The sequence below is a fragment of the Leptopilina heterotoma genome, unplaced genomic scaffold (assembly GCF_015476425.1).
Source record: "Leptopilina heterotoma isolate Lh14 unplaced genomic scaffold, ASM1547642v1 Lhet_19, whole genome shotgun sequence".
NCBI lineage: Eukaryota > Metazoa > Arthropoda > Insecta > Hymenoptera > Figitidae > Leptopilina > Leptopilina heterotoma.
The window spans coordinates 2,710,247-2,726,993 of record NW_025110908.1 but is presented as its reverse complement, the minus strand read 5'-3'; the positions used below and the strand labels follow the sequence as shown (position 1 = coordinate 2,726,993).

At 24.5% G+C, this 16,747-nt stretch overlaps 2 protein-coding genes across 3 annotated transcripts; one reads left to right on the top strand and one right to left on the bottom strand.

The window, feature by feature from the left end:
• Nucleotides 1–2,171: 2,171 nt before the first annotated feature.
• LOC122500571 (endoplasmic reticulum metallopeptidase 1-like) lies at nucleotides 2,172–9,019 on the bottom strand. Of its 2 annotated transcripts, XM_043609564.1 has the most exons (14): nucleotides 8,874–9,019; nucleotides 8,561–8,599; nucleotides 7,528–8,202; nucleotides 7,193–7,445; nucleotides 6,806–7,111; nucleotides 4,690–4,919; nucleotides 4,367–4,547; nucleotides 4,009–4,193; nucleotides 3,621–3,776; nucleotides 3,299–3,504; nucleotides 3,115–3,227; nucleotides 2,838–3,013; nucleotides 2,534–2,725; nucleotides 2,172–2,435 (listed from the first exon to the last, which is right to left on the bottom strand). In XM_043609564.1, exons 2-13 carry the CDS (start codon nucleotides 8,561–8,563, stop codon nucleotides 2,561–2,563), a joined length of 2,649 nt encoding a protein of 882 aa, XP_043465499.1. In that variant the 5' UTR covers nucleotides 8,564–8,599; nucleotides 8,874–9,019; the 3' UTR covers nucleotides 2,172–2,435; nucleotides 2,534–2,560. The 2 variants fall into 2 exon arrangements, with proteins under 2 accessions (XP_043465499.1, XP_043465498.1); XM_043609563.1 differs by lacking the exon at nucleotides 8,874–9,019 and having other exon boundaries at nucleotides 8,561–8,722.
• Nucleotides 9,020–9,416: 397 nt separating this feature from the next.
• LOC122500570 (trimeric intracellular cation channel type 1B.1) lies at nucleotides 9,417–15,415 on the top strand. The gene is made up of 8 exons (XM_043609562.1): nucleotides 9,417–9,687; nucleotides 11,224–11,380; nucleotides 12,903–12,998; nucleotides 13,100–13,188; nucleotides 13,260–13,347; nucleotides 13,422–13,542; nucleotides 13,816–13,975; nucleotides 14,091–15,415. The coding sequence occupies exons 1-7, from the start codon at nucleotides 9,567–9,569 to the stop codon at nucleotides 13,969–13,971; spliced, it is 828 nt and encodes a 275-aa protein (XP_043465497.1). The 5' UTR covers nucleotides 9,417–9,566; the 3' UTR covers nucleotides 13,972–13,975; nucleotides 14,091–15,415.
• Nucleotides 15,416–16,747: the final 1,332 nt, after the last annotated feature.

Genomic DNA, 16,747 nt, shown 5'->3' with positions numbered 1-16,747 from the left:
GTTACAACATCCGAGTTTCGTTGTGCTTTGACCAGGAAGATTCTCATACTTTACGGTACTCCGATCGTCAATATTGACACATTTCTTACCAACGGCAAAACTAAAAAGTTTATTCTTCGTCACAGGACAATTATTATTTATAATTTTATACCATCTTCTTTTATGATCACCATAAACAGAAACTGGTTTTCTACTATTTTTCTTTGCAACTCAATCTCTCTAAATACTTTCCACTCTCACCTTTACTTCTCTGCATATTCGATAGACGTAATTAATTTAATTTTCTAAAATTTCATAAATTCCTGTTCATTTGCTATTTTTTTTTACCAAATCATCCCTAAATTCAGATTTATTTCTATTAATTTGAAATAATTCCAAATTAATTTCTATTAATTCGAATTAATTCAAGATTCGTTTTTATTAATTCGGATTAATTGTTAGAAGGAAAAATTACAAAAACGCTGTTCAATTAAAATGTGAAATTACAGATTTTATTTCAATCCACCTAAAACTGAATTCTTATAATAATCGTGTAATAACAATAACTATCAATAACAATAATGATAAACATTTTTTTTTGAGCTTTTTCTTGTTTCTTGTTCCAAAATGTTATTGAATAAAACTTAAATTAAAGTTTAATTTTTCATTACAGTTGTAAAACGTTTTTGTTTTTTTTTTCTTAAAATTGTTTCGAAACACAAAAATTCTTGTTGTCAATAATATTGACTCACAAACCAATAATTCATAGTTCAAAAAACAATACTTGGCAACTTTCGATTCCACTATGCGAATCTCTTATTATTTGGCGTTTTTCTTTTCTAAGTAGATAGTGAGAGAAATATATAAATATTGTATTATAAAATGCAAAGCATTCATTGCAATCAATAAGCCAAGTTTAGATTAATTTTGAATTCTAAAAATTTTTTTAAATATTTTTTCTATTATTTTATATGTTAAGATTTTTTGCTTTTCATTCTACATAGTGTTGAAGCAAATAAAGTTTTCTTTTAATGACTTCAGGCTTTTGCATTTTTTTTCCTTTTTCTACACTAATTTTTTTTATCAATAACAATAGTAATATTTTTTTCTAAAAAGTCACTTCGTACAGTCTTATTTTTTATTGAACCGCTATCTCATAGGTTTTACAATTTTTTTTTGCTCGAAAATGCAAAATACTTTTTCGGTATTGATCGCATTTAAACTAATTTTTACTTTTGTAATATACGTTATGCGTTTTGTTAGATCTATTATAATTTTGTGCAAATTAAAATTATTTATTCATCATTACAGAACGAGAAAATTGAGCAAAACTTAAATTAATAGACGTAAAAAGTTAAAAGTAAAAGTAAAAAAACATAAATAAAAACAACACTTTGATTTTTATAAATAAATTAATTAAAATAATTTTTCTTCAAAAAAAATATACACTTTTAGTTTTTAAAACCTTTTTGTAAATTATTGTTTTTTTATAATAATTTAATTTAATTTACGTTCACTGCCAAATTGAGATATTTGCAATTAAATATTAAATTACGTTAACGGAGAATATGAGCATTATGAATTATTTCATTTGAATAAAAACAGAATTAAAGAACTAATATTTAAACACAAGCAACTCAAACAATTGAAAATGGACACTGAAAATATTTCAATGAGGAAAAAATGTCTATTAATTAGAAAACAATTACAGACGAATAAAATAGTGAACACATACAAAAGTATAAAATTGGAGGTAATTGAACAAAATTTTTAAAAGAATAATTCACGGGAAACAATTTTTCTCAAAACAGATTTGCAAAAAGTTAAATTTTCAATTACTGTAATAACAACAGATTGGAGAAATAATGTCGCCTGTGAGTTATTCTTTTAAAAAAGCAATAAAAAGAAGTGAATTAAATTACTCTAACAAAGTGAATTTAACAATCATTTAAGAAAGAATATTCAAAAACTTAGAATCGATAAACTATTATAGAAAACAATTCAATTTTCTACGTGTAAAATATTTTGAATTAATCAAAAATTAACAAAATTTATCATTTTTAGTGATAATTTCTTGATGTGACTATTTATTAAATATTTTATTCTTTCTACGCAACTTCTACTTTTTTGATTTGTTATCAAAAATTTAAGCAATTTAAAAGATTAAAATGTCTTTTTTTTGTGTATTTTAATTTTTAATTATGGCACCTATTTATTTATTGTGTTTGCGTGAATACGGATATTCTTTCTTAAAATTCTAAATTTTTTTTTAATCTAGGTAATAAATGGTGTTCTTTTCTATCACGTACGCATTTAAAAATGGTCCTAAAGCTAAGCTTCCAAAACTGATATGCTATTTTATGACAATTGATACGTTAATAAATCTTGAACGAATTCTCCAATTAAGTACACACTCTCATTATGAATTCAGTCATCTTTTTGTCATTTTTTAACACCTACAATGAAAATTTTTGAGTATTTATTTTTCTTCTCTAATTGTTATTGCAAGTCAAAATTAATATTTTTGTATATTGATAATAAGTCAATTTATAACCTTGTTTTGAAAGAACTGAGAAATTTTCTAAAATTCCCAAGAGGATAGAGAGGCGGTCCAAGCTGTGACAACAGTCCAAGATGGAAATTGCGATAAAAATCTTTTAAATCTCAAAGAGGTTTGATGTTCGCCGTGCATAAAATGTCCGGAGGCAGACAATGTCATACAAGGCCCTTTATGATTTTGTGGAACCTGGAAAAAAATTATTTAAACGATTACAGAATATTTCAAAATAATTATTTAAACAATCAAAGAATATTTTTAAATTAAATTTAAATTTAGGGGGAAAGAATATAAATCTTACATTAAATTCCAGAGAAAAACTGAATGGAGAACAATTCGAGGCACATGCGAAATAAATAAAATAAGTTTCCCGATCGTTCCACATTGGTCCAAGTAGTGGTTTTTCTTTGAGAACAGACCAACGTTCCAATTGAATTCCCTTGTAAGGCGAAAAAATTATACTAATGTGATCAGGTCCTGTAGATAAAGATTTTAAATTAAAAACTTAATTTTTGTAATTATAATAAAGAAAATGAAAAAAATCAAACTTTTTGAAAGAATAAAAGAACTTGAATTACCTGTGACATTGAATACATAAGTAACTGTAGTTTTTTTCACACTTTTTACCAACATGTCAACTTTAGTGGGAATACTTATCAGAGGCGCAGGTCCTAGAATCCAACTCGTTTTCCTAAGGGAAAAACAAAACTGTTTATAAAGAATATTTCGTTTTGATTTTTAAGAAAATGAGGGCAAATTTACCATAAGAATGTTGTGACAGGTAAAAGATAAGGAAAACCGCAATATAATTCTTCCTTGCAGTCTTTTTCGGTTGACGAAGCAGCACCTATTTCCGGTACTATCGCTTCTACACTGTAAGGGCTATTCATATCTAAATTCACTATCCAATATCCAGTCCCAGAATGTCGAAGAGTGCCATTTGCGTTATAAAATTGTCTTTCTGTGTGCTAAAAGTAATAAATATTTTAAATAAGTTCTGTTCTTTTGTCTAAAAGAATTAACAATTCGAAGAACAATTTCAAAAATTAATTCGGAGAACAATTCGAATTAATTCTATATTTACCATAATCATAAATCGCTCCGCTGCTGGCGATGTGGGGTCTCCACTGTACGGAAATCCAAGGGGCGTCAAAATTAAAACACCAATTGATATTAAAAATATTCCCATTAAGACACTTAAGACTCTTTCCGCATTTCTTATTAGTAAAACAATTGGCAGCTGAAAAAGTATACATTATTATAGATTAATTGATTTAAATCAATTAAATTAATTTCTATATTATTAATAATCAACGAATTTTCATTTCTTTCAACTTCATTAATGGTTTGAATTATTAATATTAATCAACGAATTTTTCATTTCTTTCGACTGCATTAACGTTTTGAAAGAATTGTATTCGAAAGAATTTGAAAGACTCATAATAAATTTAATGTAAAAACTTTTACATTACCACAAAACTTAACAGTTGACAGAACAACAAAGACACCATATTAGCAATTACGACTTCTGAATTTATTGCAGCACCCGCTCGTCCCATAATAGGAATGAATAAAGAAAGAGCACCAATGGCTAAATAAAATGTCTGTATATAAGGCAGACATAAAACTCCCAAATTGTAGCACATCCATTTCCAATCTGTAAAATAATAAAAAACTGAATATAATAATAGTAATAATAGTAATAATAAGAATAAAAAGAAGAAGAATAATAATAACAATAATAATAATAATAATAATAATAATAACTATCATATTCTAGAGAATAATTAAGATTGAAAATTCCTCTTTAAAGAAGTAACAAATTCTCACCTCTCCATCTGTTTAGAAAATTATGTCGAATTATATTTCCAACTGCTGGAAATAAAACCCAGTGAAGTGGAATAAAACCAGAACGAATTTCTAAAATTACGCAGACAAAAAGAATAGCCATCCAGATTACGCTGTAGGCATCACAATAGAGTTGATACAAAACCCAAGGTGAATTAACAATCTAAAAGAAAATATTATTAATTATTTATAAAAAAAGTATTATATAAATTACGAGTATAAGTTCTGTCTACGTTGAACTTTTATTTACAATTTTTTTTTATCTATTATAGAATTTAAAGACGATTCTTTGAAATTAAACTTACTTGACGTTGACGTTTTCCGATGTAGAGCAAAAAAGTCATAGAGACTGTAACAGTTGGACAAACGTAGAGGAAAAATAGCCATGCCGGTCTCGCATACCAACTCATGACTTTGCCTAATTTTGTAAGGACTAAAGCTATCATTGAAACCGAGATCATTGAAATGACCCAAGAAAATATCACAGCTGTTACGCAAAACATTAGTTGCTTTACATACATGGAACTTTTCACTTCTATAAAAGCAAAGAAAAATTCAATTATTAATAATTAATCATTTATCACTAGGTCAATAATTATACAGGAGGAAAAAAATCATTCTTTCCGAGTCAAGCAAAAAGGGAGCACAGGTTTCTTTATTTACGTTTTGTAAGGAAAGAATTTTCCTTTTTTACTCGACTTGGAAAGAATGTTTTTTTTCCACCTGTATAAATTAATAATTGTTAATAATAAATTATTGTATTCAATTTTCAGGACTCGAATCAGTGAAAGTATAATAATTCAAGATGGCCCAGTTATAAAATCATTATTTTATATTATAAGAATATTGTACTTCTCCAAAATTACTTTCATCAATTCAATTATTATTTTCAAAAATTTTTAACTAAAAATCTACTTTAAATCCATTATTTTTAATAATTCTCGAAAAAGTTCTCTCAAATCCGTTTGTTTACAATATTCAATTTCACGAAATTTGAATTATTCCTAAATTCTACAATTAAATGCATATTAGGAAATTCATTTTCAAATAAGTTTTTATTAGAAAATTCTACGAGAATTCCATTATTTAAATACAAAAGTAAATAAGTTATTGAATAATTGAATGTTTCTCAAAATTCAATTCTCATAAGGAATTTTATCAACAAATTTTTAAATAACTTAATTCTTTTGTCGAATTTTATTAAAATTCGACAATTATTCGAAAATAATTACTTTTTTCAAGGAATTCACTTAAAATTGTACGAAAAATAATTGAAATTCTGCGATGAGTTCTATTATTAGTAAAAATAATTGAATCCTTACAAAGAATTTTATTACTCTTGAAAATAATTGAATTTCTGCAATAATTTATAACTTCTCCAAAATACAATTTTTTTTCTAGTGTTTTCAACTAAAATTCTTCTATAAATCCATTATTTTTAATAATTTTTGAAAAAGGTTCTTTGAGAATTTTCAAATTCATTTGTTTACAATTGAATTTTCCAAAATTTCAATTATTTGGAAATCCTTCAATTAAATATAATATTAGAAAATAAAAATTTAAAATAATTTCAAAAAAAAAATTCTATTAAAACTTTTTTAAAAGAATTAATTCTACAGAATTGTTTGTTAAAAATGTGAAAAATTAAGAATTTCAATGATTTTATTATTAAACCTTTTCAAAATTCAATTATTTCTAAGAATTCACGCTATAATGCTTTTAATATTCAATTACATCTAAAATTTTAACTAAAATACATTTTTAAATTAATTTTTATTTGAAAATTCTACGAAAATTCAATTATTTAAAATACAATTAAATAAATAATTTATTGAATAATTTAATTTTTCTTAAATTGAATTTGCATAAAGAATTTTATCAACAAATTTTTAAATAATTGAATTCATTTGACGAATTTTAATAAAATTTTGAAGAATAATTACATTTTTCGAGGAATTCTATTAAAATTGCATTAAAAATAATTGAAATTCTGCAATGAGTTTTATTATTTATGAAAATAATTGAATTCCTAAAAGAATTTTATTATTTACGAAAATAATTGAATCCCTGTAAAAATTTTATTATTTATGAAAATAATTGAATTATTGCGAAGAACTTTATAAAAAATTTGTAAATAATCGAATTCCTGTTAAAAAATGTTATTATTTATGAAAATAATTGAATGTTTGCGTGGAATTTTATTTAAATTTTTTTTAATAATGGAATTCTTTTGGAAAATTTTATTAAAATAGTATAGATATTGAAAATCATTGAATTTGAAAAAATTTTTGAAAATAATTGAAATTTTGCCAAGAATTTTATTAAAATATTGGATAATAATTGAATTTTAGAGAAGAATTTTCGAGCCCTGAATTTTTCGTTCTGAAAAACAAAAGACTAGAGTTTTTGAATAAATCTTACCTTTACGTGCGTATTCCATATTCAAATAAATAGAATAAATTCCTATTAAAATACCAATAATATTAACAATTGTCGCTACGTAGGGCGGCCATCGAATAACAAACGCCCCCAAAAAGTCAAAGAAAACGAGACTTCCTTCAGAATTTTGAGCATCAGAATCTGGCAAATAGTGACTGTCGGCTATTCCACGAGCTAGTGCAAGAATATTGTCTCCTGTTCTTTGAAGAGAACCCAATGGTATTTGATAAACAGTGTCAAATCTGGTGTGATATACGTAACCATTCGTTGACCAAGCAAAATCGAGACCTAAAAAATTTCAATTTTTACTTTAAATTTTAAAAAGTAATATAATTAATAAAATCAAGTCCTTTTTAATTTGATAATTACCCGACACATTTCCGAAGTCTCTGAATATGCGGAAATCCGTTTCCCCGGGAACAATGCCACTCTCAAAAATTTCTTGTGCCAATGACGATGCATAAGGATAGGGAACAGTTTGCGAATAAACCTCAAGAATCCAAGGATTTCCGGGTCCGGATTGAAATAAAAGTTCTCGACCTCCAGCACCACAGGCTTCCAAATTGATAAACGCTCTCACTTCTTTTGCCCACGGATGTTGAGTTATAAAACCATGTGATGCCTGAAATAAATAAATAAAAAACTTCCTTTATAAAAAAAAACAAATTGTAAATTTATACTTGTAATCAAAATAACAAAAAAACCTCTAATATATTTTCCTCGGCGCCATTGAATAAAAATATGATGTTATTCTTTAAAAGTTTCGGACTCCGGGTCATGACTCTCAAGACCTCGAGCATTATTGCACAGCCAGCGGCATCGTCCGAAGCACCAGGACTTTGCACCGAAGAGTCAAAGTGACAATTTATCAATAAACTATGCTTCGACGGCCTCTTTGGACCAAGCTTGACAATCACATTCTGAACATTTTGGTAAACATTTGTAAAACCATCCAAAAACGTTAATGTGAAAGCTCCACTATGTTTCGTAACATCCAAAATTATTTCATGATGCTCATGTGAATCACGAATTATATTATTGATTGTAGTCGTTAAAAATTTAACAGCAAGCACTTCATTCTCGTAACTTCCAGTGACTCGAGGTCCAAAACTCGTTAAATTAACAATATGACTTCTCGCTCTCTCTGCGACGAATCTTTTTGGATATAAACCTTCCGATTCGATTAATTGTGGTTCTGGTAAAATTCTCTCTAAAACAATTACTATCAGAGAAATGGAAAGAAAGAAAGTCAACACAAAAAGCAAGTGATGAGTTCCATTTGGCAGTGGGTACAATTTCTTTGGAACATGCTTTACATTATAAAAACTCTCCTCTAACGATCTTCTAGACAAATGTTGTCGTTGTCTCACACCGTCCTTCTAAAAAAAGAATCATAATTTAATATTTTAACCATAAATTTATCATTCATAAACTAAAAACGCTACAAACTTATTTGTATTACTATATACATCATTTATTGACAAAATAAACTATTGTAGGTTATGTTCAATAATACCGTGTCAACGAGCAATTTTTCAGTAGATTATGACAAATTTATTCAAAAATCATTAAAAAAACGTAAATTCAATAATTATTTAAACTTAATAAATACCTATATAAGAAAAATTACACTTTAAAAAAGTCAATTGATTCGCAGAAAACGCAGAAAACTAACAGGTTATGCTCAATAACAAAATTTAGGAACATCAAGTTTAAATTCGTAAAAAATATACTCACCATTGTTCTTATTTCTTTTCATGGAATACAAGGCACACGCTATTAAAAATAAACAATCAATTTTAACATTGAAGTAATAGTTTTATTACATGAGGATGATGGAAACTTAGCAGACGACGCTCAATAAATATGTCGTACTGCTACTGTCAGGGAAAAATAAATCTCACAAATATTTGAATTTTTCAAATAGAAAGTAATTCACTATTATTTTTATAAAAATTGTAAAAAAAATTTATTTTCCACTTTAATGGAAATTCTTCTAACTGTGTCAATAGGAATAGAAATAAAAAATATATTTTTTAATACTTTATACCTTATTTATACTATTATACAGATATCAGGATATGGAGCACGAAATCAGTTATTCTAATCAATAAACAATTTTAAAAATTGTGTGAAAAATTTAATCATAATTCTAATTTTATCGACACTTGGAAAAAATTAATGCGTCTCTCGACTAAATAATTAACTCGATTGGTCCACAGTTTCAAAGTTCACTTATACAAAATTTGCTTTATATAACTTAAAATAAAATTATCATAAATTAATAATTAAAGAAATATTCCGCTAAAAATTCAAATTCACCTCAATCGGCATCTACCTTATCGACCTTAACTTTTTAAGAAATTTTGTAATCACGATCATTAATAAACATATCAGTTCATCAGAAAATAATCATATCGACAATTAAATAGTAATCACTATGTCTTTTCTTTTCTCAATTTTATTTAAAATATTAAATTAGCTGATTTTTTTTCTTTCTTTTAAAAGTTGCGGGAGCAAGTAATATATTAATGCGCATGCGCACTGCGTGTTTAAAAGCCTTGTAATATAGCAGACGACAAGCAGACGAGTTTACACCGTCGGCTGCATAACAATAAGAAAAAAATCCATGCAGCGTTGTACAGTACATAAACAGTAGCGACGATTTTAAAGTTTTTAAAAATAAATATTTTAGTGTGATTTTTATTTATTAGTGTCATTTAGATATAAACCTGTAGAAAAAATGGATCCCGAGGCATTCCTGGACATGGCTAATCAAGTCATTAAATTAAAAATGTTCCCGTACTTCGACATCGCTAACTGTGTACTTTGCGCGCTGCACGTCAAAGAAGATTTAGGACCCGGTAAGCTTAAGCCCACTGGGATAATTCTAATTTTAAAACTTCTCTCCTGGCTTCAACACCGAGATAGCTCCTAGCCTCTTGCCATCGCTCTGTTGTATTCCTAATTTAGAATTTTATAGAGAAAATCATTTTTTTATTTTAGACAACAGAACTTTATCTAATATTCTATATTAATTTTTCGAATTTTCTTATTGCAGCTAGATTAAAATTAAACACGTTTAGAAAATTTAGTTTTCGTAATAATTTTTTTGTCATTAATACTGTAACATTTACATTTAATTTGATATTAATATAGGGACGAAAAGACACAAAAATGATTGTTTTTTATTATACAGTAGATTACAAATTGTTATGAGAGGGATTAGATTTTATAATAATGTCAAATTGTTGGAAATTAACCAAAAACATCAAAACAACACGTGCATTTTTGGCAGAAATTTGTCCGTCGTCCCTGCTGTACAACCTGGGCTATTCTATTTTTGTAAATATCTTAGAATTTATAATCGCATTTGATCAAAATTATATTGTCATAGTCTGAAAATTATGTTCAAGTTTCGTTCAATTTATAAATTTTTATTTTTAATTTTTTGAATTAAAAACTCAATTATTCTAATACATAGGAAACTAATATTTTGAATTTTAATATTTGCGGGAAATAATTATTATAGAAAAGTAGTTAATTTATTTCTTAAAATATATTTTTTATTACAGAAATTTACGCTGTATTACAATAGAGAAAAGCAAGTAAAAACTAATTTGTACCTTGACAATGTTCATTGAAGTAAAACACTTTCTGTTTTACATCAATGACATTTTTTTCAAATGACTAGTAAAAATAACAGAAACTTATGTAAATCTGTACGATCTGTACAAAAATTTGTTTATTTCCTTAGAAAAAACGTAAAAAATTTGTTAGAAATGAATGGAAAAATTTTTTAATCATCAATCAAAAAATTAAATTTTTATTTTTTATGCAAGTTAACGAATTTTTTTTTTAACTAAAATGAATATGAACACTTTATGTTCGTTCTACATTTGGAAAACTTTTTATTTCAATTCTTTTTCTTGAAATAATTCAAGCAATCGATAGGGTAGAGAGAAATAATCAATATTTTCTTAAGAATAATTTTTCTAAGTAAATATGTTACGTTCAGAGTAATTGCCCTTCAATTTTATTTCCGCCCTCTCATGCATGTTGTAAGTATTTATAAGGATTCCTATTGACCTATTTGTTGTTGTGTTGTGTTTATGAGTTCATAAATATATTATGGAAAGACAATACATTATTGAATTAAAAAAAATTCAGACAAAAATTTATTATTTTTTTCAATATTTTTATTCAAAGAATTTCGTTAAAATTATGATTTAACTTTTTTTAAATAACTCTGATTCACATTCTTTTAAATAACTATTTGTTAAACTAATTAAAGTATTTAAATAATATTTTTTTTTCTTTAAAAAATTCGTCAATTTATTATGAAGTGCGTAAAAATAGAAAGTACGAAAATTAATAAAAATAATGTTTATTTTTTACAGGGGCTCATGCATTTTCCAGAAAACACCCTTTATCATGTTGGCTCTCCACAATGTTAGTCGTTTTTTCTAGTGGAATGTTGTGCAATGGATTATTGGGAGAACCTATTTTAGCACCATTAAAAAATACACAACAAGTTGCTCTTGCTACCGTTGTCTGGTTAGTTATCTACTAAAAGATATGAATTTAATTTCATTAGAAATTTTAAGGAACTTAGATTTTCGAAAAATTTCAAAAATTCAAATTCTTCTGAAATTCGTTAAAGTTTTCAATATATTAATTACTAAAAATAATGGATTTATAGAAGAATTTTAGTTAAAATCACTGAAAAAATTTAATCTTGGAGAAGTTGAAAATAATTGCAGAAATTCAATTATTTTCAAAAGTAATAAAATCCTCCGCAAAAATTCAATTATTTTCAACAATTTTTAAAAATTCTTGTCGAAATTCCAATTATCTTTATAAATAATAAACAAATTCTTCTCCGAAATTCAATTATTTTCCAAAATTTTAATAGAATTCTTGGCAAAATTTCAATTATTTTCAAAAAATTTCCCTTAATTCAATGATTTTCAATATCTACTATTTTAATAAAATTACCCAAAAGAATGCAATTATTGAAACAAAAATTTAATAAATTTCTACGCAAACATTTAATTATTTTCATAAATAATAAAACTCATTGCAGAATTTTAATTATTTTTAACACAATTTTAATCGAATTCCTCGAAAAATGTAATTATTCTTAAAATTTTTTTTATAATCCATCAAAGAATTCAATTGTTTAAAAAAAAATTTAATAAACTTCTAAGCAAACATTCCATTATTTTTATAAATAATCTACATTTCCCAGGAATTCAATTATTCACAAATTTTTTACAAATTTCTTCGCAATAATTCAATTATTTTCATAAATAACAAAATTCTTTATAGGATTTCAATTATTTTCATAAATAATAAAACTTATCGCATGATTTCAATTATTTTTAATACAATTTTAATCAAATTCCTTAAAAAATGTAATTTTTGTTAAAATTTTATTAAAATGTGTCAAAAGAATTTAATTTTCAAAAACATTAAATTATTTAATAAATTAATTATTTTTGTATTTAAATAATTGAATTCTCTTAGAATTTTGTAATAAAAATTGAATTAAAAATTAATTTCAGGTAATATTTTAGATAATCGTTGAATATAAAAAGCATTGTAGGATGAATTTTTATAAATAATTGAATTTTGAAAAGGTTTAAAATTAAATTCTTTGAAAATCTGAATTTTTCATGCATTTAACTAATAATTCTGTAGAATTAACTTTTTTGAAAAAGTTTAATTGAACTTTTGTTGAAATAACTTGAAGTTTTTATTATTTAATATATATTTAATTGAAGAATTTCCGAATAATCGAAATTTTGTTTAATTGAATTGTAAACAAATAGATTTGAAAATTCTCAAAGAACTTTTTAGAAAATTATTGAAAATAATTGATTTAAAGAAGAATTTGAGTAAAGAATTCTAGAAAATAATAACTGAATTGAACAGATGAATATAATTTTGAAGAAATTGCAATAATAATATTGTTCTAATATAAAGTAATTATTTTATCACTTGGTCATCTTTAATTATTATAAATTAATTCATTAATTAAATTCATTAATTTTTGTATTTATTCTTTATTTTCTAGGTACTTAATATTTTATACTCCTTTCGATATCGGATATAAAATTGCCAAATTTTTGCCAGTGAAAATAATTTGTTCCGCTATGAAAGAAATATATAGGTATGTAAAAACAATATTAAAGTTATTTTCTTTTTAAGTAAACGATTTTACTAAACAAATAACACTATCTTACTGAACAATCACAATTGTAATTTTTTCAGGTGTAAAAAAGTTTACGATGGTGTATCTCACGCTGGAAAATTATATCCAAACGCATATTTAATAATGATTCTCATTGGAACGCTCAAAGGTTTGACAAACATTAAAATTTGAAAAAAAATTTGTAAACGAAATAAATAAAAATTATATTTTTTCCCACAGGAAATGCTGCTGGTTTCATCAAGTTATTTGAGCGACTTATTCGAGGAGTTTGGACTCCAACCGCTATGGAATTCATGCAACCAAGCTTGTAAGTTTTTACTGCAATAATTAAAAAATTTTATTCTTTTCATTTGAAAAATAATTCATGAACTTGTTTTTCAGCCCTACGAAAGCATCGGTGGTTGCCTCCATTATTTTCGTTTTAGATAAAAAGACTGACCTTATCTCTGCACCTCATGCATTAGTGTACTTTGGAATTGTTATCTTCTTTGTCTACTTTAAGGTAATTAAATTCTTTTTCCTGTCAAAGTAGTTATAGTTCGAGATTTTCAAAGTTGAGTAAAAAATTCAAAATATAGTCTATTACTATTTTACTAATTTGCTTTTAAACGTTTTGATTTCTTCTTCTTTTTTTAATTGTCAGTTGTCATGAATTTTATTTGGAATACTATTTCTATAGAAATAGTAATTCTATCGTAAAAATTCACTATTTTGTTATTTTGTTATTACTATTTTAATAATATGTTATTAAACTTTTTGATGTTTTAATTTTCAGTTGTCATCAATTTTATTGGGAATTCACGATCCATTCGTACCTTTCGAAAATTTGTGCTGCGCCCTCTTCCTTGGAGGAATTTGGGATTCGTTAGCAAAACTATTCGGTCGTGGCCAAGCCAAAGATGAAAAAGCAGATCCCAAGAAAACTAATTAATGTGGTACGTATTTCTTACAAAAAAAAATTTTTAATCTTAAATATTTATCTTAATTCTTCAAAATAACAAACTTTTAGATAAAAAAATCAGTTATTAAGTTTACAAACTTGAATTCTAGAGCGACAACATTTTACCAAAATGTCTCAACAGAAAAAAATCTGAAAACTAAATCTAGTCATCTACCTAAAGTGCAATAATTTGTATATAAAAACGATTCTATCACAAGATGAAAACAACAAAAGGGGTTTAAGCAATAATAAATTATTGCTAGCATAATAAAATAGTATTACACCCATCGATCTTGCATAATATTATATACAATATAATATATATTGTATATATTTATATACAATAATCTACATTATTTCATAATATTGTAAAATACTAAAAAGAAAAGGAAACAATTAAGTACCAAAGTATTCTATATAAATTTATAATGAAAAAAAAATCTCTTGCCCTGTCAAACTTTTATCAAATTTGCTAATCAACAATATTACAATATACAATTTTAATATTTTATACAAAATATACTAGCTATACGTCACAAATTAAATATATATATATATATTTAATCAGCAATCAGGGTGTTGAAAGTTGCTTAAAACACGATAGGTGTGTTTTTGTACCTCGTTTGTATTAAAAGTTTGATGAGCAATTGAAATTACATAAATTTTTCGAAATGTGCAATCATTTTAAATAGAAAAATTGTATGAAATGGTATATTTATTGACTGACATTGTGCAATCGCTAAAAAAAAAGTATTATTGACATAATTGTATTTTAAAAGAAATTTTTTAAGTATTGATAAATTTTAGCGTTCTGCATATACTGTAATACTAACTACAGATTATATTTATAAAGACGAATGAAAGGATATTCATATTCATCTGCAAATAATGTAGAATTGTTTGTAATTTTTTTTTAAGTGTGTGATTAATTCTTAACTATCAAGTGTTCATTTTACAATTGACAAAGAAATTTGTTAATTCAAAAAAAGTAATCGCAATTTTAATTTTAATTTTTATGGAAATGTTAATTTTAAGTGCTTTTTAAATGATAAGATGAATTTTTAAATCTTCCTGACATCTTCCAAAAGATTAACCTGGTATTTTTCAGTGTTTTCCAAGTTTGGTGAACTGATGAGTAATTTTATAAAGAGAACATAGTAGGAAAAAATATTTACTAATTAATGTTCATTCTGTTCATCTTCCTTTTTATTGTATATATAAATACATTGTTTTAAATTTTTTTTATCACAACCTGTTGAGTAATAAGCATGTTTGTTATGTTATGATTCAACTGGTTAATTCTTGGCCTTTTTTTAAGTATTTGCTATGTTGAAATTATATTATTATTATTATAATTTAGTGTTCTATTTATAAGAAATTAAAATTTACTTTTGTAAAAGTAAAGAAGAATGTTGAATTCACCAAATTATCCTATAGTGTCCATTATTTTTGTGATATTAATAAATCTTTATGAAAATGTAAACATGGAAGCAAATGAAAATTACTCCTTTCGCCTTCTAAGGATAATAATTGTAGTTTGAATAATGGGAAAATTTTTTTGCTTATATTATTTATATAAATATTAAATTGAATCGCAAACTTCGGATAGTTTGACTTTTTTCGACTATTTTCAGAAAATATGCGACTTTTTTTTACTATTCTGACGAATATTTTAACAAAATACTAATTTTTTTGTATAGAATGCAAATTACTTCGATTGTAAAAAACAACTGTAGTCAAATAATCAAAAACTTATTTTTGATTCATTTTTCTATTTTTCTTTCTTTCTAAATTTACGACGGTTACGTTCACAACGTTTATAATCAAGGATTTGAATTGAAAAAAATATTTTTTACACGAAAAACAATAAAATTTTTCTTTTTAGAATAATTGATAAAAAAAATGTGTAAAAATTTTCTCATGGGAAAATTATAAAAATTTGTGTATAAAAAATTTGTTTTCTCCTAATTTGTCTATCATAAATGTTGTGAACTTTCGACAATTTTTTAAAATTCAATTTATTATTTTAAATATTTTCAATTTACATATTTCTGAAAATTCAAATATCGACAAAAAAATTATTACCCTAAAATTGTTTTAAAAATCTAATTCTTTTCTAGAATTATTATTAAAATTTTGAAGAAAACAATTATTTTCAAAATTTTTAATTACAATTTTTTAAAAACTTTCGAATTTTTAAAATAATTTCAAAAAATTTTTTAAAAAATTCAGTTATTGGCAAAAAATTTTACTAAATTTCAATTATTTGGAAATTTTTGAATTATATTTAATTAAAAAATATGTTAGAAAATGTATTTTTCGAAAATTATTTTTAATTATTTTTTAAAAAACTAATTTGAAAAATTCCTTTAATGATACTTCGTTAAATTTAATGTTTTCATTATTTTTGGTTGTATACTTTCAATAATTCACCTTTATAACTTCAAAAAATCATCAGCCATTGCAATTATAATTATTATAAAAAATTGAACTTTTGTATTTAAATAACTGAATTGTCAACAAATTTTCGGAAAATTATTAAAAATAATTGATTTAGAAGAGAAATTTAGTTACAGAAATTCTAAAAAAATAGTTAAATTTTTAAAGAATTGCAGTTTTAAATAGAAAAAATAAAATTTCAGATTTTTTGAAATTAAAATTTCAACAATTTCAATTCCTGTTGAAAAATAAATAACCAGTATTTAAATATTTTTATATAACAAAATTATTTAATTTCCGAATAATAGAATTTAAAAATCATTAAAAA

Coding starts and splice junctions, on each gene's coding strand:
- LOC122500571 (XM_043609564.1), bottom strand. Junction 4,920..6,805: donor TATGGAATACGCACGTAAAG/GTAAGATTTATT, acceptor TTGCTTTTATAG/AAGTGAAAAGTTCCATGTAT. Junction 3,014..3,114: donor TTATGTATTCAATGTCACAG/GTAATTCAAGTT, acceptor CTTTATCTACAG/GACCTGATCACATTAGTATA.
- LOC122500570 (XM_043609562.1), top strand. CDS start 9,567: ATGGATCCCGAGGCATTCCTGGACATGGCTAATCAAGTCATTAAATTA. Junction 11,381..12,902: donor GCTCTTGCTACCGTTGTCTG/GTTAGTTATCTA, acceptor TTTATTTTCTAG/GTACTTAATATTTTATACTC. Junction 12,999..13,099: donor GCTATGAAAGAAATATATAG/GTATGTAAAAAC, acceptor TAATTTTTTCAG/GTGTAAAAAAGTTTACGATG.